Source organism: Danio rerio, chromosome 11, assembly GCF_052040795.2.
Source record: "Danio rerio strain M-AB ecotype USA chromosome 11, GRCz13ab, whole genome shotgun sequence".
NCBI classification, from domain to species: domain Eukaryota; kingdom Metazoa; phylum Chordata; class Actinopteri; order Cypriniformes; family Danionidae; genus Danio; species Danio rerio.
Window position 1 is genome coordinate 18652655 of NC_141031.1, and position 27467 is coordinate 18680121.

Genomic DNA, 27467 nt, shown 5'->3' on the forward strand with positions numbered 1-27467 from the left:
AATTGCAGGCGTAACAGTAGGCTATTTCGTACTGCAGTTATAATCAAATTATGTTCATAGAAAAGTTAGTAATAAACATTTATATACCAACATTTATGTGTATAAAGCATCTGTTTTGTGGGAAGTGCTTCTCATAAGATATGTGAATGACCTGTACAGTTTTACTGTTGACATTTATTCGAGCGAGAATGACGTTGACTGAAATTTTCTGTCGTACACCACACCCAACAAAAGGACACCCTTATTGGTAGTGAAAATGCAAGACTGATACAGGTGACCCGTACCGAACTGTACCAGTTAGTGGAAACAGGCCATTACTTCATCATTTAGTTTTCCTTCACTAGAGGCCGCTGTGATGATAAGATTCTCCACAGCTCTGATCCTCTCAGCTCTCGCCGGTAATGTAAATTATTCATTATTATTGTTATACAGTGTTACAAAATTATGCTATATTGATGTGCGTATCCGCAGCTGTATCCCATAGACTTTACTTGTATATGATGTAGCGACAGTATTTAGAACCCACAAACTGATATTTATTATTTTATAAAATATTTTTTATTTATTTATATATTTTTAATCGAAGCTAGAAGAACTATATCTCTTACAAAATAGTAAAAAATACTAGTCTATGAAATAGTTTAATATTTGTTTGTGTTGCCCTTTTTAAAACTCCTTTAGATTTTTTCAGTATTGTGCTAGTATTCAATATCTGTCACAAACATGCATATTTTTGAACTTGAGCACTAATTTTGTATTTCTGGCAATCAATTTTTGTTATCATTTTAAATAAATAAATAATAAATAAATAAATAAATAAATAAATAAATCCTCCATGGGTTGTAAAGCCCGCCTTTTTATTTGATTGGCTAGCTTTTTGACATTAATGAGCTATCGTTGACTGTAGTAGTGGTTATGACCAAACTTCAGATATAAAAACAGTCAGTCCTAGTTGAATAATATTTGAAAACCACCTTGCCGTTTGTAGTTTTAAGCAAAGAAGAAGGGAAAAAAAAGAAATACATACTCGTAAGCTGTTTAAAACATTCCATAAGTGACGTCACTCGCTAGAACATATTCGTGTACTGCCACAAGCCTTCATTTAATTGATATTCTGAATTGAGCGAAGACGCGTTCACAGAAACCTCGAACAAATCTTTGGATTTACGAATATTTATTGACTAACATACTTTCTGAGTAAACAGGAGATAACTCGAAGACATTATGAGTAAAAAAACAAAGTTTATGTTTGTCCACGCGATGGCAGCAACAACGCCCGTGTGTGATGGACGAGAGAATGAAGGGACGAAAACATGGCTAAAGAACATTGGATTCTGCACCGACTTCTGTCCCTGGCCCAACGAGGAGAATTCGACTATGGTTTCAGATGCCGACAAAGCATTTGATAAGCCTTTTACTGTCAATGAGAAGAAATACACAACCGGTAAGACTGTCAGCAACCACTCTAGCTTTCTTAGGTTAAAAATATACATATAAAACTGGGCAAAGATAAAATATTGGGGGATAAAATGAATTAAAAAACATAACATGTGACACAAAACATGAGTAAATATCAATAATGGGGTTTGGGATAAGAAAAGTGGGAGGTGATTTGCCATGAATTGAGACTCTGGCCTCAAACGTCACGAATCTTAAAGTAAGTTTGACGTTTGACATTTATTAACGTTAGACATTTGGTTTCAAACCAAACAAAATCTTTGCTCCTGCTTGAGTAAAAATATGTCAGATTGTATTAAATATGTGCCCTTTATGTTGCACAAGGCTTAATTTCTTGTTAAAAAAATTAACCATTCAAATTAATTAAAAAATTCAACCATATGAAATTATACACCAAGACCAGTACCAAAGTGTTCAGAAAAACACAATAATATACAATAATATTTATACAATAATGATAATACTATTTATACAATAATAACATACAATAATATTTTATATACAATAATGTATCCGCTGTAAACACAAATGAATTAAACTCTGACACCATTTGAGATAAAATATTCAAATCAACAATACAAATTTTTAAATATTATAAATTAATCCATATTTTTACTATATCGAATGCACTGCAAACACTTATCTGATTTACTGAAAATATGGATTCCATACTGTATATAAAGTCAACAATGGCATAACTGTAAAAAACAAAGCTTGTGCATCACAGAGAATAATATTTAGACATTTCTAGGGTTGATTTTAATATTTTATCTCGAATGATGTCAGAATTTAATTTAAGTGTTTACATTATATCTGATATACTGACAATATGGATTCATTACCGTATATAAAATCAACAAAGGCATAACTGTAAAAAAACAAAGCTTGTGCATCATAGAGAATAGTATTCAGACCATTTTAGAGTTCATTTGATTATTTTATCTCAAATGGTGTCAGAGTTTAATTGACTTTTACCATTTTACATTAAAATTTATTTTAAAATATTATAAAATAAATAAAGTGCTAATTTCAAAAACAGAGTATTGTGCAATAAGCAGGATGTTCTTTCCGAACATTTTGGTACTGGTCTTAAAGTATAATTTCATTTCAGGCCCGTAGTCAGCCCAGTAAAAGGGGTGGTTCATTTTTTCTTAAAAAGTGGACATTTTTGCAGTTATACGCCTCAGCTTCTATTTAACTATGAGATTTAAATACTGCATTTTAGTGACATCTTTAGCTGGATTAGGTAGTCAGATGTTATCATAACCACACTTTTTGATGTACTAAAATATTTCCTAAAAATTGCAATAAAAAAACTAAAACAGGACAAATTTTAAAAATGCAAATTTATTACATCATATACTATTAGGGAAAAAATAGCAATCTGTTTAATTTGGCCATTTCAATAGAAATAATAATTAAAACGTAATAATAATAATAATAATAATACAATAACAATTGATTCTTTAGATTTTTTCTTGACTCTTTGGTTAAAAGAGAAGCACATTTGAAAATTCCTGGATATCAACAATATCCAAAATATATTCAAATTAATTTAATATGGTCTGCTTCTGGTGCTTCACACCTTTTTATTGCTCATTTTTATTGAATTAAGGTCCAAGATTAAGATTTAGTTACCTGTAAAATGTTTTCTCAGTTTAAGAACAATACAGTAGGAAAGAACACTTCTCTTACATCAGATTATAGTTCCACCGAAGCAACAGCCGACAGAGAATTCCAATTGGTCTTAAAATCTTATTTGATGGATTATTTTTAGTATTTATTATGGCATAGCTGTCAAAATAGGACAAATGAGCTCATATATGGGACAAATTCCGATCAGAATAAAACGAATGAAATGACCAAACGGCGTCAAAAACACAGACGTGTTTAAAATTACACTTTATTACAATATATATTGAATATAAATATATTATATTATTAAATATTATATTATATAATATTAAAGTACATAAAAAATTTAAATGCCAAGTGTGTGTGTGTGTGTGTGGTAATCTTGAGAAATAGGCCAAATTAAATAATTTTTATTTTTATGTCAACAATCATCAGAAAATTAATATTGGTAAATTGGCCACAAGGACTTTTTTTTAAAACGTGGCCTAGCCAAAACAACAAATTCATATTCAAAATACTATTTTAAAAATCACAGTATGTGTTATATCAAGATTCAGAAAAGAAAAACTGCAGATGATACATCAAGTTAATTGAAGATTTTAATATATTTAATTGTGTTCTTAAGTCAGAAAATCTCAGACTCTAAAAGTTATTTTTGTTGAAAACAAATGTTCCTTGCTGTCCTGTGCTTGTGAAATGGACAACAAATTACATTTGTCCCTCTTTGATCTAAAAAATGATCCGATCGGTGACTCAAATAATGTTACCTAAACCATGAGATTTGTGATATGTTACATACACGATTAATTTCCTAAAATATAATTTCTTCTGTGGAAGCCTTTTTTATTTTGCTTGGCTGGAATAAAAACTATATATATATATATATATATATATATATATATATATATATATATATATATATATATATATATACAGTTGAAGTCAGAATTATTTACTGTCATCATGACAAAGATGAAATAAATCAGTTATTAGAAATAGGTTTCTAAAACTATTATGCTTAGAAATGTGCTGAAACAATCTTCCCTCCAATTAACAGAAATTGGGGAAAAAAATAAACAGGGGCGCTAATAAGTCAGGGGGGCTAATAATTCTGACTTCAACTGTATATATATATATATATATATATATATATATTATTCTTTACTGAACAAACCACTGTTGTCCAATGACTTGCCTATTTATTCTAACTTGCCTAGTTAACCTAATTATCATAGCTGGGACAAAGCATTTTAAGCAATAGAATCTATCTCAATAGTAGTATCTTGTAAAATAGTTGTTAAAAATTATATTTAAAAACGTGATGAAAAAATCTCCATTAAATCACAAGAGGGCTAAAATTTTTTACTGCATGTATGTATGTATGTATGTATTTATGAATGTATGTTTAGGAATAGCTTAAACACATTGTTTGATTTCCTTTTTATTCCAAAATTCATCAGAAAATTAGGTAATAATCACGTTCCATAAAGACATTTTGTAACAAATAAATCATTTTTAAAAATAATTCTTTGGACTAACTTTGTTATTTAGGGTTATACAAGCACTTTGGGACAAGTCACCGTATATCTTGTTATTATTAATATGTTTTATTTATATATACACTTAATAACCTAAACAATAACAGATTGTCATGTTTTCTTTTTTGTCTTCTTTTCAATTTAGGAATTCAAATACAAGGCAGCAGGAGGAGCAAAATCCGTGCTTTCCTCAAGAGAGTGTGGAAGGCCATAAAGAAGCCTTTCCTCTGCTGCAGACAGATAAGTGTGGAACCACAAACACCAAAGGGGAATTCACATACAACCAATCCAGACCAAGGGACTGATTCAGATCCAGAGAATGTCGCTGGACCTTCTTGGCTCTGGAACTCTGTTGGTCCAAATTCAGAGCCTGTCCATGGAGTATCTGGTCTCTGTAACTCTGTTCATCCAGATTCAGAGCCTCTCCCTGGAGTATCTGGTCTTTGTAACTCTGTTGATCCAGATTCAGAGCCTGTCCCTGGAGTGTCTGGGCTCTGGAACTCTGTTGAACCAGATCCAAAGCCTGCCTCTGGAGTGTTTGGGCTTTGGAACACTGTTGATCCAGATCTAGAGCCTGTCCCTGGAATGTTTGGTCTCTGGAACACTGTTGATCCAGATCTAGAGCATGTCCCTGTAGAGTCTGGTCTCCGGAACTCTGTTGATACAGAACCAGAGCCTTACCCTAATCCTAACCTTGGAGTGTCTGGTCTCCGAAACTCTGTTGATCCAGATCCAGTGCCTGTCTTTGGAGTGGCTGGTCTCCGGAACTCTGTTGATCCAGATCCAGATCCTGTCCCTGAAGTGGTTGGTCCTTGGAACTCTGTTGATCCAGAGCCTGTCCCTGAAGTGCCTGGTCCTCGGAACACTGTCGATCCAGATCCAGAGCTTGTACATGAAGTGCCTGGTTCTTTGATCGCTGTTGATCCAGATCCAGAGCCTGTTCCTGGAGTGCCTGGTCCTCAGAAAACTGTTGATCCAGATCCAGAGCTTGTCCCTGTAGAGTCTGGTCTCCGGAACTCTGTTGATGCAGAACCAGAGCCTTACCCCAATCCTAACCCTGGAGTGTGTGGTCTCCGAAACTCTGTTGATCCAGATCCAGTGCCTGTCTTTGGAGTGTCTGGTCTCCGTAACTCTGTTGATCCAGATACTGTTCCTGAAGTGGCTGGTGCTTGGCACTCTGTTGATCCAGAGCCTGTCCTTGAAGTGCCTGGTCCTCGGAACACTGTCGATCCAGATCCAAAGTTTGTACATGAAGAGCCTGGTTCTCGGAACACTGTTGATCCAGATCCAGAGCCTGTTCCTGGAGTGCCTGGTCCTCGGAACACTGTTGATCCAGATCCTGAGCCTAACCCTTACCTTAACCATGGAGTGTCTGGTCTCCGGAACACTGTTGATCCAGATCCAGACCCTGTCCCTAGAGTGTCTGGTCTCCGGAACACTGTTGATCCAGATCTAGAGCATGTCCCTTGGCTGTCTTGGCTTTGGAACATTGTGCGTCCTGTGATACAGTTTGTCCCTGGACTGTTCCGTCTCTGGTACACTTTAAATCCAGAGCCTTTTCCTAGACCATCTGGGGTCCAGAACATGGCTGATTCAGGTCTAGAACCTGTCCCTGAAGTGTCTGGTCTCAGAAACACTGTTTATCTAGATCCAGAGCCTGCCCCTGGAGTGTATGGTCTCCAGAACTCTGTTGATCCAGATCCAGAGCCTGTCCCTGGAGTGACTGGTCTCCGGAACTCTGTTGATCCAGATCCAGAGCCTGTCCCTTGGCTGTCTTGGCTTTGGAACATTGTGCATCCTGAGGCAGAGTTTGTCCTTAGACCGTTCCGTCTTTGGTACACTTTAAATGCAGAGCCAGAGCATTTTCCTAGACCATCAGCTGTCCAGAACACAGCTGATCCAGCTCCATCATCTGTCCCTGGAATGTCTGAGACCCGGAATACTGTTGTTCCTGATCCAGATCCAGAGCCTGTCCCTGGACCGTCTTGGCTTTGGAACACTCTGGTTCCTGAGCCAGAGTTTGTCCTTGGACCATTTCGTCTCTGGGGCAATTTAAATCCAGATTCAAAGCCTGTTCCTGGACCATCTGTTGTCCAGAACATGGCCGATCCAGAGCCTGTGCCTGGACCATCTAGGCTCCAGGACAAGGCTAATGTGAAGTCCTCATCTGCTTCAGGAGCCCCTGGTTTTGAACCAAATAGAGGTGAGTGTGCTAACAGGACTCTGATTTCACATGTTTTCATGTCTGATGTTTCCGAGGGTCAAAATTGTGGACCACTCATGTAAGGTCAGTATGCAAGAATAACCTCTTCTTCTTCTTTTATTCAGGATCTTTGACTGGTCTTTACAGCATTGGAAAAATGATAGGATCCGGGGGCTTCGGCTCAACATTCAAAGCAGTCCGTAGATCTGATGGCAAGGAGGTAAAAATCTCTTATTTTCAATTTGCTTCTTATGTAACTTGTCCACTTGATCCAAACTTGTATATTTATTAAACAAATTACAGATTAAAAATGTTAAAAAAAAAAAAAAAAAAAAAAAATATATATATATATATATATATATATATATATATATATATATATATATTGTATTTTCTCTTTTCAGGTTGCCATCAAGAAGATTCCGAAGAGCAACTATCCATGTTACATCTCTGTTGTAAGTTGGCAAAACTTCACTCAATTTCTTTAATGGTTTGGACACATTTACGGTTGCATAGTTAAATTTTAAGTCATATGAAACTGTATGAAAACACATGTTCAAGCTGAAGAAAATAATTTTATGGTGACAAGGATGAGCTGTGCTTCATGCTAAAATTTGATTAATGTGGACAGTTACTGTATTATATAGCAGCACTGTAAGAGAACAGAGATGGAAAGCCTTGTTGATAATATATACAAAAGTACTAAAGCAGGGTAAAGTACATGTAAAGGATAAGTTTGCCCAAGCATTAAATCATTGTTTACTCACCCTGTGATTCTAATCCTCTGAGACCTTTGTTCCTCCTCAAAACCCAAAAGATATTTTAGATTAAATTTGAGCTCGCTCTTCTGCTATAGATGGCAAGGGTCCTGAGAAGCTCAAATCCAGAAAAGGAGCTAAAACCATTGTCTGAACAGTTTATGTGGCTACAGTGGTTCAACTGTAATCATATGAAGCTGCTGATACACCTTTGTCTGCCAAAAAACTATAAATACAAATTAGTTTGATAATGTTTTCTCTTCTGCATCAGGTCAGGGTACATGTTTTCTACAGGCAGTATGATATTTTGTCAGAGTCATATTACCTGTAGTAAATGCACACCCCAATCTGATGTTGAAGGGCAAACAAAGCTGTTTTTACAGTTCTTTTTTTGGTGTTCTTGGAGCATCGTATGATTACAGTTAAACCACTGAGGACACTCCTTGTCTCCTTTTCTGGACTTTGAGCACCTCAGGACCATTCCTGTCAGTGGAGCATGAGGGAACTCGCAGATTTAATCTAAAATGTCCTAATTTGAGTTCATTTTTGGGTGAACTAATAATTTAAATAGGACCAATCTTTTCTCAGATGTACAGTTACTAACCTTTGTTCTCTTTCTCTTTAGCCTGGCTGTTCCAACCTTGTGTGTAAAGAAGCAGCGTATCTGAACATGCTAAAACATCCTTCAGCAAGCATGCACGTGATAGAAATGTATGAGTGGTTTGATCAAGATGGGTTCATTTCACTCGTCATGGAGTACCCCCAACCTTGCGTATCTCTGCGGGACTATATATACATGCATGGCAAGCTGAAAGAACCGGTCGCACGTTCCCTGCTGCACCAGTTAGTCCAGGCAATCCAGCACTGCGTTGACCATGGTGTTTCCCACAACGACATGCATGCTGACAACATCCTAGTCAACACAACGAAAGTGGAGCTCAAGCTGATTGACTTTGGCTGTGCTACCAAAATCTGGGCAGAAGATTATGAAAGTGTCGTCTTGACATACATCTGGACCATAGGCTACATGCTGTATTACATGGTGAATGGTAAATATCCAGTGTACAGAACTTCTGGAACGGAGCGCCGCCGTTTGTTTGGTCCCAAAGTATCCAGTGGTGAGTGAAAAGACACATGTACATGTCAAAACCTCAACCTGTTGTAGTTCATGACAAGACAGATAGAGCTTAGCATTGATGAACCAAGGAAATGCTTGACTTTAATAAGGAATCTAACAACACCATGTATATTAGCTCATGAATGGGCAACTTCAGTTCTGGGGGGGCACTGTCCTTTAGGGTTTAACTTTAACTTTAATCCTCAAGTGATCTTGATCTTGATCATCTACTGCTCCTTACATTAGTCTAGTAAAATAGTGCATTTAAAGGAGTGCATGTAAACGAATGAGTAAATTGAAGCTGTTTTGTTTGTGTTTTTCTGGTTGATAAACCCCTCAGATGGATTGGATTCTGCTTGGTCAGACCCAAGTTATATATCACAACAAGCAGTATACATTAGTAAAGAAACAATGTAGTTTGATTGATCATGTATAGAAATGTTAATTTAACAATTAAATAATACTTTATTTATTCATTCATTTAAAGGGATGGTATAGGGCTGCGATTTCAGATATAGCCATTGGTTAGCTTGTTTCAGGAGTGTTTGATTAGGATTTAAGCAAAACTCTGCAGCACACCGGGCCTCCAGGACTCTGCAGTAGCTTTTTTAAATCTCAAATTTCAAAAGATATCTTCATAAATGTCAGCTTTAATGTCTAACACAGTCTTGATTAACTATCTCTTTCTCCTTGTACAGACTGCTGTGATCTGATAGAAAAGTGCCTGGATAACAAATTGTCAAGACTGGTGGACATCTTACAGCACAAGTGGATGAAGAATCAGGAGATGAAGAAGGGATGAAGGTAAATACAACTGATCCAGTAGGAAACAACATTTCTAATACTGGCACACACAAAGCTGATGATGTCATGTTAGTTTTGGCGCTTTTATTAATCATCTTCAGTTTTGCTAATGGCTAACATATTTAAGTGCACTTAAAAGTCATAAAAATTGACAAGTATTAAACATTTTAGCAATACAGTTAATTTGAAAGAAACACATTCGAAGATGTTTATAAAAAACAAAACAAAAAAACAAACAAATTTTTTTTACATTTTCTGAAAATCTGTATATACACACACATATGAAGATGTTTTACTAAAACTTTACTCATGAACCCCTAGTTTTTTACAATTTATTTTCTCTATTTTTGCGACCAAATTTTCTGGTGGTAGTTCCTGAAAATTTTGCGATTAATATATATCTTCATGACTCAAGTCATTAAAATAAAGCTTTTTCAAGACAAGATCTGAAACGGTAGGGGTTAAGCCAAAATAAGGTTGCATAACTCTTATTTTTTACAGACAATCTTACTTTCTGTTTCTCAGATTTCGCTCTCTGAGGCATGACATCATGTACCTCACTCAGAACATGCATTAGAGCTTCCCTTAACATATTAAACCTACAACATGTCAATGGCAGTGAAGCGTTTTCTCTCTTCAATGGCAGGGAAAATCATTTATCAATTTGGCGCATATCATAATAGCAGCCATACATATAAAGCAAAAATAATCTCATTCAATTAAGTCACGTCCAGCGGCCGTCATCCTTGAACCAATCTCCATCATTGTAAGCTGCTTCCTTTTCTGTCTGTTCCACTGCTTCATTTGTTAGATGCTGTTATAGTCTGAAGTCTAAAAATTCACGCCATGTCATTTGGTCAATTTGTACCGCAGGATGTCTAATCGCATCTTTGCATTGACTTGACATGTAAATCACTCAAGCTTCATCTGCATCTGTTCACTGCACAGACTGCAAAACAATTTCCCCCACTCTCATGTGATGTTAGGGTTGTGGGGGCGCAGGTGAGACGTCATTTTTCAGGAGACACTCAAATACATCACGTGCACTGTGTTTGCAACATCTATAAGTCATTTAAAATAATTAATTGCTAACTGAAATAAATATCATTTGATGGTTTAGAATTGATGTTTTATGAGATTATTTACATTTTTCTGCATTTTAATTAAGAATTTTGCAGAATCACAAAAGATCTAAACTTTTTGTTGATTTTGTGTTTAGTTTACGGATCACAAGAATAATTGAAAACTAGGGCGTCTGTTTACTGCATATAACTACTTCAAAACAACTTTGTGATAAATAATATTCTTGTTGCAGTATCTGTTTTATGGGCTGATTGTAGCTTTAGGAGGCCGTGAACAGACAATGATTTTCTTTTGTGTTGCTTCCTATTTTATCTAAGTATGCACTAGACATATTTCAGACGTGCTTTTAAATTTTTCTTCTTTTATTTTTCCTCATTAAGGAACTTCACACACAAAGCAGCAAAATCTTCAACAAAACAATTGTCAAGAATCATCAAAACTCATCTATAAAGAAGCCTTCATAGATGAGAACTACCAGAACCACCGTCTGTGCTCATAAACACTACAGGATCAGCGTTTCCCCAGGAAACTGCCTCTTTTGAGCTACTCTTCATGGGATCGGCATTCAGCAGAGACATTACACTGAACTGAACTTCAACAGACATTTGTTAAGCTGCTTTGACAACATCTGCATTGTATGAGTTTTGTAAATAAAGATGAATTGACTGTACATATCAGAAATAATATATATAGTATATTATATATATTTATTTAGTTGAACATTTTGCACTATTGTGTGTGTGTGTGTGTGTGTGTGTGCGTGTGCGTGGGTCAGATATATTCATTCATTCATTTTCTTTTCGGATTAGTCCCTTTTTTAATCTGGGGTCACCATAGCAGAATTAACTCATCCAGCATAGTTTTATGCAGTGGATGCACTTCCAGCTGCAACCCATCATTGGGAAACCCATACACACTCATTTGCACATATACATACACTACGGAGAATTTAGCCTACCTAATTCACCTGTACCGCATGTGTTTGGACTGTGGGGGAAACCGGAGCATCCGGAGGAACGCAAACCCAGGGAGAACATGCAAACTCCACACAGAAACGCCAACTGACCCAGCTGAGGCTCAAACCAGCGACCTTCTTGCTGTGAGGCGACAGCATACCTACTGCGTCACTGCAATATATATATTCAGTTATTTTCTTTGGAGGGGTAAGAATATAGAATAACATTTCCCAATTTTATAATTTGTACTGTATTTTTGATGAAACACAGCCTCAGTGAGCAAGGGAAGCTTATTTAAAAACATTTAAACATTTTACTGACCCCAAACTTTTGACAGGTAGTGTATAGGGATATTTATATGTATTTATTTTTTCCATATATTTATGTATAACATTTTATTGTTGAAAGCAAAGAACTTCTGGACAGGGAATATTGTTTTCTACTGTGCACATGACAACATATAATAAAGCGAGACGATGTAAGAAAAATACATCTTAATAAAAGTGTTTTTAATGAAGTAACTTTTTGTAAAGTAACTTTATGGAATTAATTTATGTTAACTTTAAAATGGATTTTTACTTTAACAAATTTGAGAGCAGTTTTAAAAAGGGCCAGTGAAGAAGCAGATCTCTAGTGTGTACTTATGATCCAGATCAAGTCTTGTACACAATTTTAAAATGATTTGCACCTTAACAGAAAGCAGATGTAAAGTAACATCAAAGTAGTACCAGTAACAAAATAGTTGTACTTATCAGTTTTACTACTGTTCTAAGTTCTTTTAAAATACAGTGTATGTATTTGTGTATTTTTGTCACCACACTGTTGTTTAATAATTAGACCAGTGGTTCCCAAAGTGGGGGCATCACGAAAACATCTTTTAAGAGTTCCTACTTAGATATGCTTAGCGTTTATAGCATGCTGTCCCAGGAGAGAACCCTGAGCTCGGAGATACTTGAGCCCAAGGCTCCCGCCAGGTCAATAAACATAAGACGATCCGAGATCAGGTAGGTCTCGAGAGCTCCCCCTTAAAAAAGTGAGGAAAAGGAGGAGTTGGGGTGGAAGGGAAAATTCTTCCAAAACGAAGATAGAGCAGTAGGGAAAAAACTATCCATTTACAGCAAGCTTGGATCACTCTGATTGGATTATTACTGATTACAGATGAGAAGACAATAATGCTCAAAAATATCACGAGCTCCTCTCGAAATTAGTTTGTAAAACTTCACATTTTTCCATTGGATTGCAACCCCTGGGTTTTTTTTGTACATTAGATTAACAACAGCAGTAGCATCAGTTGCAGCAGACTGATTTTACAGCACCAGTCTAAACCTGGACACCTTTATAGAACTCGCATACAATGCTCAGCATAAATGAGTACACCCAATACACACTTTAGCAAGGTCAGACTGCTTTGTTTAGCCATGCAGAATGGCATTTACATGTATCCTGCAAATTTAAAACAACTCTTAATATTTTACATCTCACATTATGAATGATTGTGCTATTTTTACGTTCTCTCTTGTGCAATTAACATGATAACAAACCATTATCACAGTCAGATTACCGGAAATTGACTGGCCTATATTGATATCCAGTGTTAAACATCTATTCAAGTCATAATGACGAATCACAAAATGATCGCTCTATTGATTACTAAGCATTTGAGCATCGATATGCCCTTCTACAGTCCGTCTAGCTTTACGATTCTCATCAACTTTTATGCGCAGACTGCATGAGTTACACAATTGACCTGGCAATGTGATAAGTTGGCTCAATACATGTTTCAGATGGCCTGTATCAGAAATAAATATTTATAAAAATAAAGACTTAGGATTAATTCATATCACAGGATGGAAAGCACAATCACGGAAAAAATCAAATGAGCAAAATAAAAAATAAAAAGAGCATGGAATATGGAAATAAATCTCAAGAGGTACCGAAAGCACAATATATTTTTATTGAATTTATTGTTAATATGTTTTATGCAGCTTTTTTTTCTATAGTTATCATCATATTGGATTGAGCAGTGCCAAAATATAAACACATTTTCTTCTTTTTCTCTCATGATCTCTTTTACATTGACTTGATTATTTTTCCCTGTTATAACAAAATTAAGCACATGAGTACATGTATATAAAAGACAACAGAAAACAAATACAGTCCAATAACAAGATTCCTGTGCCCATCAATATTAATTACAGGTAATACTATTAAGGACCTGCCTTGACTGTGTTTTCTTTTTTCCCCCTAACAACAGAAAATGAGAGTAATAAATTCTTGACTAAATGTATAATATCCATGGGCACAAGGAGCACCTTGAACAGGAGGCAAAGGGGACTGTGTATAGTGCTGCAGGACTGGCCGCTTGTTCCTGTAGATCTTCTTGCTTGATTGCTAAATAATAAACTCTTTCCCCTTTGCTCTGTGGAGACTTTAAAAAACTCTGAATGTTTTTGTTCACAAGAACCGAAGCAACACCAATCTCTGATGGGTATTAGGAATGTAGACAAGGGTCCTCAGAACTGGAACAGAACAATACATAAGGTGTCCATTTAAAAGTTACATTTTTAAATTAATATAAAGAACATATATGAGTGACATACATACGTTATATATATATATATATATATATATATATATATATATATATATATATATATATATATATATATTAGGGGTGTCAAAATTAATTGTTTCTTTGATGCACCGTGATGCAGACGCAAACAATTCCGTATTGGTTCAGTAATAATCATAACTAGTTATTATGTACTGACGTCAATCATCATATATCCGTTATATGTCGGTAGCTTACTATGGCGAGGGAGAAGACCATGAATAATTAAAATGCTCCAACTACTTAAAAAGCAGATAACTGTGCACAGTTCACTGCTTGTGAGTTTGCTAGAAAGTCTTTCACAGGCACATCTTAACCCAGCTAGCAAGAAATGAAAGATTTAAAGTCTCTCTCACTCTCTGTGGCCACTTTGACCTGCTGGATTGTGCCACTTGTGTCAGTGACAGATGCCAGTAATGTCAGTGATCTTGTGACATGTGTCAGTAGGTGTCAGTATAAGCATGTTATAAGCACAGTAAGGTGCTAAGTTTCTTTTTGCTTTAATTAAAAATGATTAGGCAAATGATACCTATTATCTGAATATATGTTATGTATTTACAACATGCATTTTATTATAAATTTAGAGAGCATATTATTTAAAATACCTCAAAATAAAAAATAATTTATTTATATAATAAAAATAAATTAATGAATAAACAAACATAGAGAGGTCCATATTGTAGCCAACAAAGGAACTGCCACGCTGAAATAATATACGGCACAACAGATCAGCATGTCACAATAAATTTTATATCCACTGACATGTACTGTCAAATGACTAAATATTACATATAGTAGCAATAAATACCGGAAGTATAGCTACAAATACATTAAAAAATGCTTTTAAATTAAAACATCATGGAGTAGTCCAGCATATAAACTAACTTGCGACGTAATAACTCGTGTTAGAAGTCCTGTAATGATTAAATATGGTTTTGCGCGTGTTGATTAGTGTCATTAAGCTTCGCTGGGTGTCGATATCATTGCAGTGACATGCAGCGCGACACTGAGTGACACAGGTCACTACACATGCCACTACCGAGTGACACATGACAGTGAAAATCGGAGGTGCCACCGGAAGTGTCACTACACTCAGTGGCATGTGCCAGTGGCATCTGTACGTCAGATGTCGTGTCACATGTTAAAACTTCCTCTCTCTAACCTAATAAGGTTTAAATATGTTGTTAATAAATGATTATATTTTAAAATATGCCTAACACAAGTCTTTTTCCCCCCTCATGCAATACATTAAACTTACATTCTTGAGGAATTCCTCTGCAACAATTCGGGCGCGAGCGTTGACCGACAGCTTCATCTCACTGATCTCCTTATCGATCTCCTCCATGAAATGGATAACAAAGTCCACCAGCTTGTGTTTATACATCTGCTCTGTGTGGAAGTTAGTAATGAGGAAGCTGATGTCATACCCCTAAAGGCACAAAAAGGAGAAATGAGACTTGTTTTATACATCACAGTTCAAGCGCTTCACACACTCAATTTCATTTAGGCGGCTTGCACAAGAAATAAAACTAACAACTTTTTTTTTATGTGTTTTAGCTGTTGAATTACATGGCAACAGTGTTCTGTGTTCCTCAAAAACATAAATATTTGAAAAAGAGTTTTAAAAAGCATCTTTTTCAAAGCTATGATATTACCATTTTGATGTAAACTACAAGGATATGAAATTGACATCAATGAAACTGACAGCAAATGTGTCTTTCATGTTCTTTAAAACGTCACTCAAACTATTACACTTGCTGCTTGTTCAAACTATGTATTTACATTTAATTGAAACAAAACAATTCTTTTTGTTTTAAATACTTAATAGTCGCATGTTTAATCCACTTAAATATGTAAAAACAATTAAGTCAACTTAATCAATTTGTGTTGAGTCAACATGAAGGAATTAAGTGGACTCCAGCTTTTTTTTTTTTTACAGTGAAGACTACTGTGTTCAAGAAAAACGATCTCTGTCCACATTACACACCATAAAACACATGCTACATAGAGAAGAGTCTGGCTACAGAGTTACTCTTGCATCTTCAGGCTTGCACGCTCAGGCACCAACGCTTCCTATGCAAGTGACGTCATTTATAATCGACACCTGCACCTATCACGTCACTTGAAATCAACACAAATAAAACAAAAGTAGGTTTCCAGTTTGTTTATGTTGCCAGTGACGATATCATAAAATAATTTTAAGTACTTAACTTGTACATCATGACAGAAGTCATGTCTTGGTCTTAGTCCTTAGTAACCATTTCCTCTTAAAACATTTAAGGGACCCAATCAGCTCTCTAGAACAAATGACACTCAAAATGCAAGCATTCTCACCCAAAAAAATGTGTTTTAGATAAAAGACTCACAGGACTGGAAATAAATAATTTAATATAACTATTCAAATAAACTGATATATACGTCTTGATAAGTTTGCACATCTGCGCAGGAGTGTATCTTTAGCTGCTTTTCCACTATCGTGTTATCGGTTACGGTTGTTTCTCCACTGAGCCTGGAACGGCGCGGCACGATTACAAACCGTTCTCGGCCCGGAATTCTCGGCACGGTTAGACAACCGTGCTGAACTGTGCTGACAGATTCTGTGTGTTGACGTCGCGGCTCTGTTGCTAAGCTACCACAGCTGGTTCAGCAGAAGCGCGCTAGTCATCAGACATCCTCAATAAACTACAGTACATTTAATATAAAATAACGATCCAGGTCTAAACGATACAGTTTGAAAAGGGTTTTAAAACCATAGAGCAGTCTCTGGCAGAGAAGTGAATAACTCATCACATTATTTTATTCATTAAAGTTATTATTTTATTGTCTTGAATACAGACCTACTTCGCCTGCCTGAATGTGAGTTTATAGCACGCAGCGCTGTATTTCACAGCACAAAACTCGCTCTGATCCGGGAGAGACATGCCAGCGACTTGCGCTGCTGACTTTCTTTTCCAGCTGCGCATCGAATAAAGCGAATCAAGTCACGCTTAGCATCGTAGATGTCCAAATTCCACAACAACATCACTATATCCATGGGACACGAACTTGCAGACTCTTTTAACAACGAGGAAATAATTGCATTTTTTAATTCAAAGCCAGGACAGCTTGTTAATACCGGCGAGACCACCTGAAGGACGTCGTGTTGTAATGTCGGCCGTCCAAATGACTTTGCTTGACAGCTTTACGGAGCGGCACTTTAACTGTCCAAGGTACTGTTGTATGATTTATATTATAGCATATGCACTAATAAACAAGTAAAAAGAATGAATGAATTAAATAAATATGGATTCTTAAATGTCAGTATTGCTTTTACTCAAAAAATATCAATACGTTTCGACAAATGTTTTATAAAAAAAAGAGCAATTTTCATCATTTCAGCTAAAGGCAATTATATGATTCAGTTATATATAAGTTATTTGACATTTATGAGGCATGTAACATGTTTCTGTTTTTTTTTTTTTTGTTCTTAGTGATCTTTAATAAAGCTACGCAAATATTTTCTAAAACGTCTAGCAATAATTCGCCTACAGCTTGTTAGTTAATTATAAACAAAAAAAAATAAAAATAATAAAATGATCAAAATAAAAATATAATAGAGCAGCATTTTGCTAAATATAATAGTGCTTTATATGCTTTAAATCCTGCTATATATGTGTTGTTTCATATTCGTTTTTTATTTCACTTGCTGCATTCGTTATTTATGTTACATATGTTTGAATAGTAAAACAAATAACAGCCATTGCTTAATTGGTTTCATTTTACCATCAAAATGTAGTATATTTTATATCATTATCAACTTTTGATATAGAAACGCAGTGTAATTTAATTAATTGTTAAAAATGAAATAATTGATGTGCTGTGTTTTTATTAGTGAAAGTGCCCGCTCACCTTTGACAAGGCCTGTCCAAAATTATATTTCTGCCACTATAATGTAAATGCACTATTATTGTTGTCTTATCATTGTTTATTTTTCTGTTATGTTCAGAGATTTTAAATATTATTTATTTCCCCTCCAATTATTTTCAATCATCACGTTACATTTTGGTAATTTTCCCTCCAAATAAATTTAGCCAGAGCTGAGCAACATATAAATAAATAAGGGTGCACATGTACCGATATTTAGCACCCCTATTTGATAGAGCGGCATAACAGTGTTTAGTCACATGGTTGCTTTTGCTTTTATGAAAAAAAAAAAAAGTTTCGGCTCTTATTTAACTTTAATTGAACAAAGGGAGCCGTTTACATGCGTTACGTGTAATGTTTTAAATAGCTTTGTCGCAGCACGACAGTGGAAAATGAAACCGTATCCGTGCTGTCTGGCCCGGTTTGGCACGGAATGGAACAGTTCTGTTTAAAGAACGATTCAGCACGATAGTGGAAAAGCGGCTTATGAGATCACAGTTACAGCGGAGCGTGTGCGCACAGTCAGAAGCAAAACCGCATGCTCCTGTTTAGTTCGTGCTTTTACGTGCAACACATTTTTACAACTAGAAAGGGGGCGGTAATAATCGTTTACCTCGATTAATGGTTTTTAATAATCGTTAGAGGCCGAAATCGAAACCGGATTTTTGATTAATTGCACAGCCCTAACTTCAGGTTAATTTTTAAACCATTTAATGGTCTCAACTATATAAACAGTCAAACTATATGAAGCATTTTCCGCATAGTCACAATGACATGCAGTTTTGAGTGTCTTAATGACATATTTCTCCATTTCATGCTTGTTCTTCACAACTGAGCTCACCTCGACAGGTTTCCTCCTTAAGATGAAGAAGTTCTCCGCTCGCATCATCATAAATCTCATAAATTTATGGCACAGGATCTTCTCGATCTCGTCAGCCTACAAAAACCATAAATATCTTTAGAAAATTGTGTGGCGATGTCAAGCTCGCCATCTGTCTTTGAAAGTTCATCACCTTACCTGCTTGACAGCAATGCTAACTCTGACTGAGTTTATAGAGCCCTCGATCAGGACCTTCTCCTTGTCATTTCGGCTTATGACCACTGGCTGCAACAGGAGCTCTTTGCTGCTTCTGTATCGAGCAACATGCACATATATGGGTAAACCAAAAAACAAATAATAATATTAATAAGAAGAAGAATTCAGACACCAGGTATTTTTTGATATACTGATTTAATTTATTAGTGGATCCAGAACACTATAGTTCAGTTAGGTAAGTGGTGACAGCAAAAGTGTATTTAATATTGTATTGTTGTAATATTATTGTATTTTTCATTCGGTGGACTTCTATCCAACAGGAAGTGAAGAAGGTGCTGCAGTGAATCAGGGAAAATGCTGAATTTCAGCTTTATATAAGAAAAATATTGATAGTTGGGTAAATATTGTCATTTAATCAGTTGTGTAAATTATTTTTGGTAGATAACAATCCACTACATACTGTACTTTTCGATCAAAGATCGGGCACAGTTCAGTTGAGCCCTTGTTGTCATTTTGTATTATCATTCTCTAAACTATAGTAAATAAACAGTGATAATGTGAGAAAGTATTTGTGGTCTTATATAGTAGAGTATATTAATGATTTCCTTACCTAACCTCAACCTCAGGCTTGTTGTGTCGCTCAACCACCTGAGAGGAGAAGTTCTCCAGACACAGGGCTGCTTGAAGAGTGGCGCGCACAGCATTCAGGTAGGGTCGCAATGTTGCCGTCTGTATATTTAAAACAAGAATATTTAATATTTATCTTTTATTACAGATCTTTGTCAACTTTAAAGCAATAGTTCACTAACTAACAGAAAAACTTATTATGTTGTTTTTTATTGTAATATATATACACAGTGCTGAGTATAATTGAGTACTCCTATTTTAAAAAAGAAAATTGTATCCATTTCTCAGTAAATATAGGCTATGTATTGTGGTGCATTTAAACAAAACAGATTAATTAAACCAATATATTTATTAGAATAATATTTAAGTTACTAAGCATCTTTAAAAATTGAAAGATAATACAATTAAACAAAATATTGCAAAAAAAATCACAAACTACAAAATTTCAACATAATTTTTCAAGTTTTTGCCTCTCTTGATTTTTTATCTCTTTTTTTTTTTTAAATTTGCATGTAATATTTTTCTATAACATAAATTTGGGTGCTCTAGTTTTTTTTTTTTTTTTTTTTTAGACCTTTATTATTTGTTAGATAAGCTCCAGATTTGGCTTCAGTACTGACTAATGTAAATGCACAAATATAATATTGTATAGCTTCCTATTAAATTATATATATATATATATATATATATATATATATATATATATATATATATATATATATATATATAATGAATCAGTTATTAGAGATGAGTTATTCAAATTATTATGGTTAGAAATGTGTTGTAAAAATCTTTTCTCCGTTAAACAGAAATTGGGGGAAAAAATAAACAGGGGTGCTAATAATTCAGGGGGGCTGACTTCAACTGTACATAAATATATAAAAAAATAAAAAAATAAAAAAATAAAAAATATATATATATATATATATATATATATATATATATATATATATATATATATATATATATATATATATATATATATATAAATAAATTTATATCTGCCATTATTTAATCAACTTAATGTTACCCTAGGTGCATATGCCTTTCTTTTACCAGACCAACATGATTGCCGTAACAATAAGTAATATACTAGCCCTTCCTAATTTTCTAATTTTGAGCACTATATGATAACTATGATACTCTTAACCATATAATGACAAGCAATAATGAGCATCTACCACCTTAGTAATTGCTAAATCAACGTCTTTCAACCATTGAAACATCTAGAAAATGGCTTATAAACATTCATAATATATATCACTTAACATGTTGATGATGTCTTAATTAGTTAATGAATATGTTTCCATAAATTTGTCATGAAAAAAAGTCATGGAAGTCGTGGTTTAATTTGTTACATTTCAACAACAACTGGACTGGAATCCTAATTTTATAGTTTTAGATGATAATGTATAAACTGCTTTAACTGCTATAAAGCCAACATAAACATTTTATTTCACAATGATGACAAATTTAAAACTGAAACTGAATATTGAGTAGGGGGTGGGGTAACGGAGGGGTGTGGCTAAGCACATTCCACCCAAGCTGTCAAACTGACATCATCAGAAAAGCACCAACATTCCACAGCAGAAGCAACTTGTTAGATTTTAATTAATGATGACCAAAACCAAAATTTATAGTTGACATCATTACTAAGAGAGATTTACATCCTTAAAGGAATAGTTCACCCCGAAATGAAAAATATGTAATCATTTACTCATTCTTCACTTGTTCCAAACCTGTTTGACCTATATTCCTAAAATGCAAAATAAGATATTTTGAAATATATTGGAAATGTAACCACTGACTTCCTTAATATTTCTTTAAAATATAATCTGTAGTGTTTAACATAATAACGTAAATCATAAAGGTTTATAACCACTTCAGAGGGAATAATTAGTGAGTACATTTCTGAGGTGAACTATCGTTTTATGTTTTGCTCAAAAAAAACAAATTTACTGTTCAATAAAAAGACTTCAGTGTATATGAAAACGTAGGAAACATGACTTCATCACAGAGGTACAGGGTCCGTGTATCATCCGTTCATTTGATTATTCCTTTTATTACGGAAAACGAAACGTCAGAAAAACTATGAATATTTCGTTTTTCTGTTTATTCTGTAGGCAGAAAAAACGGAAACTCATCTGTTATTCTGCTTATTAACTTAAAACGAAATATTAAAACAAACACAAAACCAAAACGAAATAATGAGTCAAAATATGGTCCGTGTACGGTCCGTGTACATTTTGTTCATTTGTTTTCCATTTTCAAACGGAATAAAGGAATTGGAGAAAACGGCCGTTTTTCCGTTTTTCTTTTGCTCACGAGAAAACGAAAAAACGAGATTTTGGCTGGATTTTCGTTTTTTGGTTTAGGGTAGGAAAACGGATAAACGACTTTAAAATTCATTTTACACATGTAGGCGGTGCTGAAACGCCCACTTTCCTCTAATTGGTTAACCAAATCTGCGCTCGTGACGTCACCCTCAAAATAAAAGCCTTACACGCAGGCTTTTAATTATTATTATTTAATTATATATTAACTAAGTTTACATATTCTATCATTTGAACCACACACAGTTAGCAGGCTTACATTCATTGCGTATGTATAAATAAAATAAAACGTAAATCAGCAGTATTCTTAGACATTTGTCATTAAAATAAGGTCATAGTTTACTGCTGTGCACCTGATGCTGAGCAAAGAAAGCCATTTCCGAGCAGCACCTGGTTTACATGATTGTTTCAGAGCTATTGTAGGCCTAAATAATAGCCTACTCTGTATAAAATAATAATTTATTATTATTATTATTATTATTATTATTATTATTATTATTATTATTATAAGGCCTATTATTATTAGTATTGTTATTATTATTATTTACTTAGTTATTCAATGGTGTAAGAACACATTGGGCCCTGCATGGGGCTATAATAAATATTTGTTTCTATTGGATTTTCTCCTATTTTAATTTAATATATGCCTTTAGCCGATTGTAAATATTTATTTGATAATTAATACTTTTTTATTGCAACGTCAAAGTAGGCCTGTCTTATTATTATTATTTTTTGTTATTATTTTGTCGTTGTTGTTGTTATTATTATTGTAGCAGGGACATATAGCCACAGGTGTGGCAGAGTGTGCTGGTGCCACCCAAAGTGGCATCTTGCACCTGAAAATAGATGCCTTCGCGCTCAAGCGTGCGCAAAAAACTTGCACAGGCAAAAGTAATGATGAATGTGTTGAAGGAAAAAAAAACATTCTAATTATTTGTTAATAAAATAGTGCAACATTATTCTCAGTCAGTGTAGGCTGAAAAAATTAAGATCGCCAGCATTTCAAGGGTGGTTTTATTTTTAGTTCATTGCTGTGACGCGCTATATTTCACTAAGGCTGCATGAGACTGCGCATCTTGCTTATTTTCTCTATTTTACATACATAACATATCATACAGTCCAGGTTCTACCGTTCTAGTGAGTGTGGGGCATTGCTTTACAGTGGTAAAGTGGATTTTTTCTTGGCAAATTCATAATGATTCGCTTTGTTTAGTAATAAATTTCATAGTTATAAAATAACTACATTTCAAGAATATGTTAACCCTTTCAACTATTTAGGATTATTTATTGCATCAAAAGTAATTTCAAAGTAACATTAAATGTACGTATAAACTGCTTAATTTGTGTGTGTAAACACCTAAGATGCAAAAAGCTTATTTAGACCAGAATAGGCCTACTAAATGCAACGGTCAATGTATGTAAACTTATGACCTAAAATGTCTTAAATGACTAAATTTAAGTCTTTTTAAGTTTTTAAATAATTTAAGTTTAACATAAATGATTTAAACTTTAAACTTCAAATTAACAGAGTATGGCAAATAAATTGTTTATTAAATGGAGGTCAGGTGTCTATCTTAATTATAATTATTAAATATTATGACACTATAATTCAGTGGTGTATTGGAGAGTACGCACCTTTTAATTAATTAATTTTAAATAAGTGGTTTATCCTAAATAAAATGCAATGGGATCGGTGTGCAATGAATAGTTTGACAACCCCTGGTTCAGACTAGACGAGCCAGCTGTCTGTGCGCTGCGCTAATAACTTGGCATTTGCTCTTTTCGGTGCTGCCAGATGCATTTATAGTGCATAAAAAAAAAAAGGGTAATTCGGTAAAGCGCGCGATGCGCGCAGAAATAAGCGCACTATATGCATATGTCGAATTAAGTTCTCTTTTTCTTTAATCAAGACTTTTACATTCGAGGAATTACAGTTATTAATAGCTTAGTCCTTATAAACGATCAGTTTATAAAATACACAATTTACGGATCAAGCCTAATGAAGAATAAGAAGAATATGCAACGCATTATGATCCTTGAATGATCAGAGCGCATTTATATAAACTATATATTTTATATAATCAATAATATTAAAAAACATTATACATTTAAAGTAATGGAACATTATATGTTATAAAATCTAAACTATTATTTAGGCTACAGGCTAAATAAAGGCGACTTTTCGGGGCTGTTCAGCGCGTGCGTCAAGGAAAAGACATGACACAATCTCTATAAAAACTTGTTGTTTAATTACAATATCTAAAGGGATATAAAACATCTAACATGCCTCTCCATTCTCAACGAGTTTCTGTGTTCTGCATCCTTCACAGACCGAGGTCTCATTCCGAGGTAATCTGTAAACATTCTCATTTGGTTCTGGCACATTCTTGATTAAAGGTGAAACTGACCGGCGCAACAGATGATTTGTCATCTAGGGTGACTACAGTTATAATACAGGTTATGGAACTATTTCACTTTAATTTCATATTATTTTTTTATTAAACAAACAAACCAGTTTTTGTTTTGGCTCTGCATGCAGCGTATTGGATCTTTGAAGCATTGCACTTCAAATGTTATTCCTTTTTTTTATTGTATTTTTAATATTTTTAATTATACAACACAAAATTGGTTCTAAACAGATACATTTTCCTATAGGCTATGATGAAGTGTATATTTTTGTTCACACAGGTCCTATACAAAACTGTGTGGATGGATGATTTGTTTCTCCGTGAAAATCACTCATTTAATAAGCAGAACAGGCCAAAATGTTGTTTAGCTTGCGTCAAACTGGATGGACAATTTACAAACATATTGAATACAATGGCTGGTTATTTTATGCAATGAGGGACAATAGGCCTATTACAAATTAAAGAAAATTATTTGCATATTAAAACGAAAATATATAATACAACAACAGATCCTACCTCGTAAGAAATAACTTTAGATAATGTAAATAAGCATCAAGTTTTTTTTTTGAGATTGTGTGTCTAATTCAGTAGTGTAGTGCGTTCGCGTGGGTTTCCTCCGGGTGCTCCGGTTTTCCCCACAGTCCAAAGACATGCGGTACAGGTGAATTGGGTAGGCTAAATTGTCCGTACTGTATAAGTGTGTGTGTATGTGTGTATGTTTCCCAGAGATGGGTTGTGGCTGGAAGGGCATCCGCTGCGTAAAAACTTGCTAAATAAGTTGGCGGTTCATTCCGCGGTGGCGACCCCAGATTAATAAAGGGACTAAGCCGACAAGAAAATGAATGAATAATGTGCAATACTAATTTAAAATACGTATCACTAACCTTTTATGTGAAATAGCAGGGCCCGCTGTAGCACTTTCTAAAATGTCAAATTATTAGCGCAACGCACATGTAGCGAGCTCATCTGTTTTTTTTTTCTGTTTTTCTCACAATTTTTTTTATCAACTATAATGTGTTTAATTAGTTAATTTGAAATTTATTTCATTATTCCAGCAATAATTGTTGAGTGAAAGAATGCGCTAGAAATATGCATTGCGGCTCCCTTTATTGTACAGGCTTATTGCACTTAAACTTTTTTAGGTTCGGCTCTCGAATTAGTAAGGTTATGAGTAAATGTTATTTAAAACATTTAAGCCTGCCATCTAGCCTACAATAACAGCAAATTTAATAATAAAAAATAATAATAAGACAGGCCTACTTTGGCGTTGCAATAAAATAGTATTAATTATCAAATAAATAATTACAATATATAATTAAAATAGGAAGAAATAAATGAAAACAAATGGTACCCTTTGTTTTTATAGCAGGGCCCAAAGTGTTCTTATTCTGGTTCTGCTAACAACTATTAAAAAGAAAAAAAACACACCAAACAATAAAAACACTGGTAACTGGTAATAATAATAATAATAATTATTATTATTATTATTATTATTATTAGTATTATTAGTATTATTAGTATTATAAAGCCCTTGCTCTGAAACAATCATGTAAACCAGGTGCTGCTCGGAAATGGCTTTCTTTGCTCTGCACAGGTGCACAGCAGCAAGAAGCTTGGCAGTGAACTATGACCTTATTTTAATGACAAATGTCTAAGAATACTGCTGATTTACGTTTTTATTTAATTTATACATACGCAATGAATGTAAGCCTGCTAACTGTGTGTGGTTCAAATGATAGAATATGTAAACTTAGTTAATATATAATTAAATAATAATAATTAAAAGCCTGCGTGTAAGGCTTTTATTTTGAGGGTGACGTCACGAGCGCAGATTTGGTTGACCAATTAGAGGAAAGTGGGCGTTTCATCACCGCCTACATGTGTAAAATGAATTTTAAAGTCGTTTATCCGTTTTCCTACCCTAAACCAAAAAACGAAAATCCAGCCAAAATCTCGTTTTTTCGTTTTCTCGTGAGCAAAAGAAAAACGGAAAAACGGCCGTTTTCTCCATTTCCTTTATTCCGTTTGAAATGGAAAACAAATGAACAAAATGTACACGGACCGTACACGGACCATATTTTGACTCATTATTTCGTTTTGGTTTTGTGTTTGTTTTAATATTTCGTTTTAAGTTAATAAGCAGAATAACAGATGAGTTTCCGTTTTTTCTGCCTACAGAATAAACAGAAAAAACGAAATATTCATCGTTTTTCTGATGTTTCGTTTTCCGTAATAAAAGGAATAATCAAATGAACGGATGATACACGGACCGTACAGGTATACTTAATCATACAGAGCTATAATAATTTACATGACATGGTTGTATACAGTTGTCTCCATATTATTATTATTCATGAACGTATACTCGTAGTAAATACACAAAAACGTGACTGTCAGTGAGTGGAAGAGCAGTTGTGTGCTTGTCATTACAACGAGCTTCTGATAGTAATTCAGGTTGTCAATAACTATTCTTATAAATACATTTCAACAATCATATCAAATACCATATCAAACAAAACATTTATGTAGCATAAATAGTATTTAATCGAATCCATTTATTATTTTGATTCTGTTAAAGAGGATGCAAAATCCCTGACGTTAGCTAGCTAGCATAAATCAGGACAGAACACTCGATCAAATAAGCCAGAAATCAAAGCTGTTTCTCTATGCAAAATGCTTTACCGAAAAGCTTTTTCATGGGTTATTTAATTGGTTGGGCTATAATCAAAAACAATATTTGCAACTTTCGAGAATCGAAAATCTCTTACCATTTTATATGAGGTCTGTGGAGGAAGACGGAAGTCCGCACGCCACGCCTGGAGATGAGGAATCACGCCTCCATTGCGTCCTCACACTCCCGTAATTTATCTATTGAAAGAGCAATTCAGCTTAATTCTCACAAGCGCGTGGTTTAAATTTACACAAGTGGATGTCAAATTACAAAACATATGGTCCGTGTATCATCCGTTCATTTGATTATTCCTTTTATTACGGAAA

General features: G+C 34.4%; 2 protein-coding genes and 1 long non-coding RNA gene across 3 annotated transcripts in view; 2 read left to right on the forward strand and 1 right to left on the reverse strand.

Moving 5' to 3' along the window:
- LOC147841737 (uncharacterized) overlaps positions 1-18347 on the forward strand; it is a 133822-nt gene extending 115475 nt beyond the window's left edge. Inside the window, exons 2-3 of the long non-coding RNA XR_015502618.1 lie at positions 11625-11695; positions 16624-18347. This is a non-coding gene — a long non-coding RNA (uncharacterized LOC147841737). The remainder of the gene's footprint in view (positions 1-11624; positions 11696-16623) is intronic.
- LOC137490420 (uncharacterized) lies at positions 872-11266 on the forward strand. The gene is made up of 7 exons (XM_087273572.1): positions 872-1444; positions 4777-6834; positions 6960-7054; positions 7239-7289; positions 8218-8710; positions 9408-9513; positions 10977-11266. Exons 1-6 carry the CDS (start codon positions 1225-1227, stop codon positions 9509-9511), a joined length of 3021 nt encoding a protein of 1006 aa, XP_087129698.1. The 5' UTR covers positions 872-1224; the 3' UTR covers positions 9512-9513; positions 10977-11266.
- arpc4l (actin related protein 2/3 complex, subunit 4, like) lies at positions 13490-27267 on the reverse strand. Its single transcript, NM_001003762.1, is given in 6 exon segments — positions 13490-14071; positions 15422-15592; positions 18908-19003; positions 19085-19196; positions 19713-19831; positions 27239-27267. Coding segments are annotated over 6 exon segments (507 nt in total). The 5' UTR covers positions 27242-27267; the 3' UTR covers positions 13490-14065.
- Positions 27268-27467: the final 200 nt, after the last annotated feature.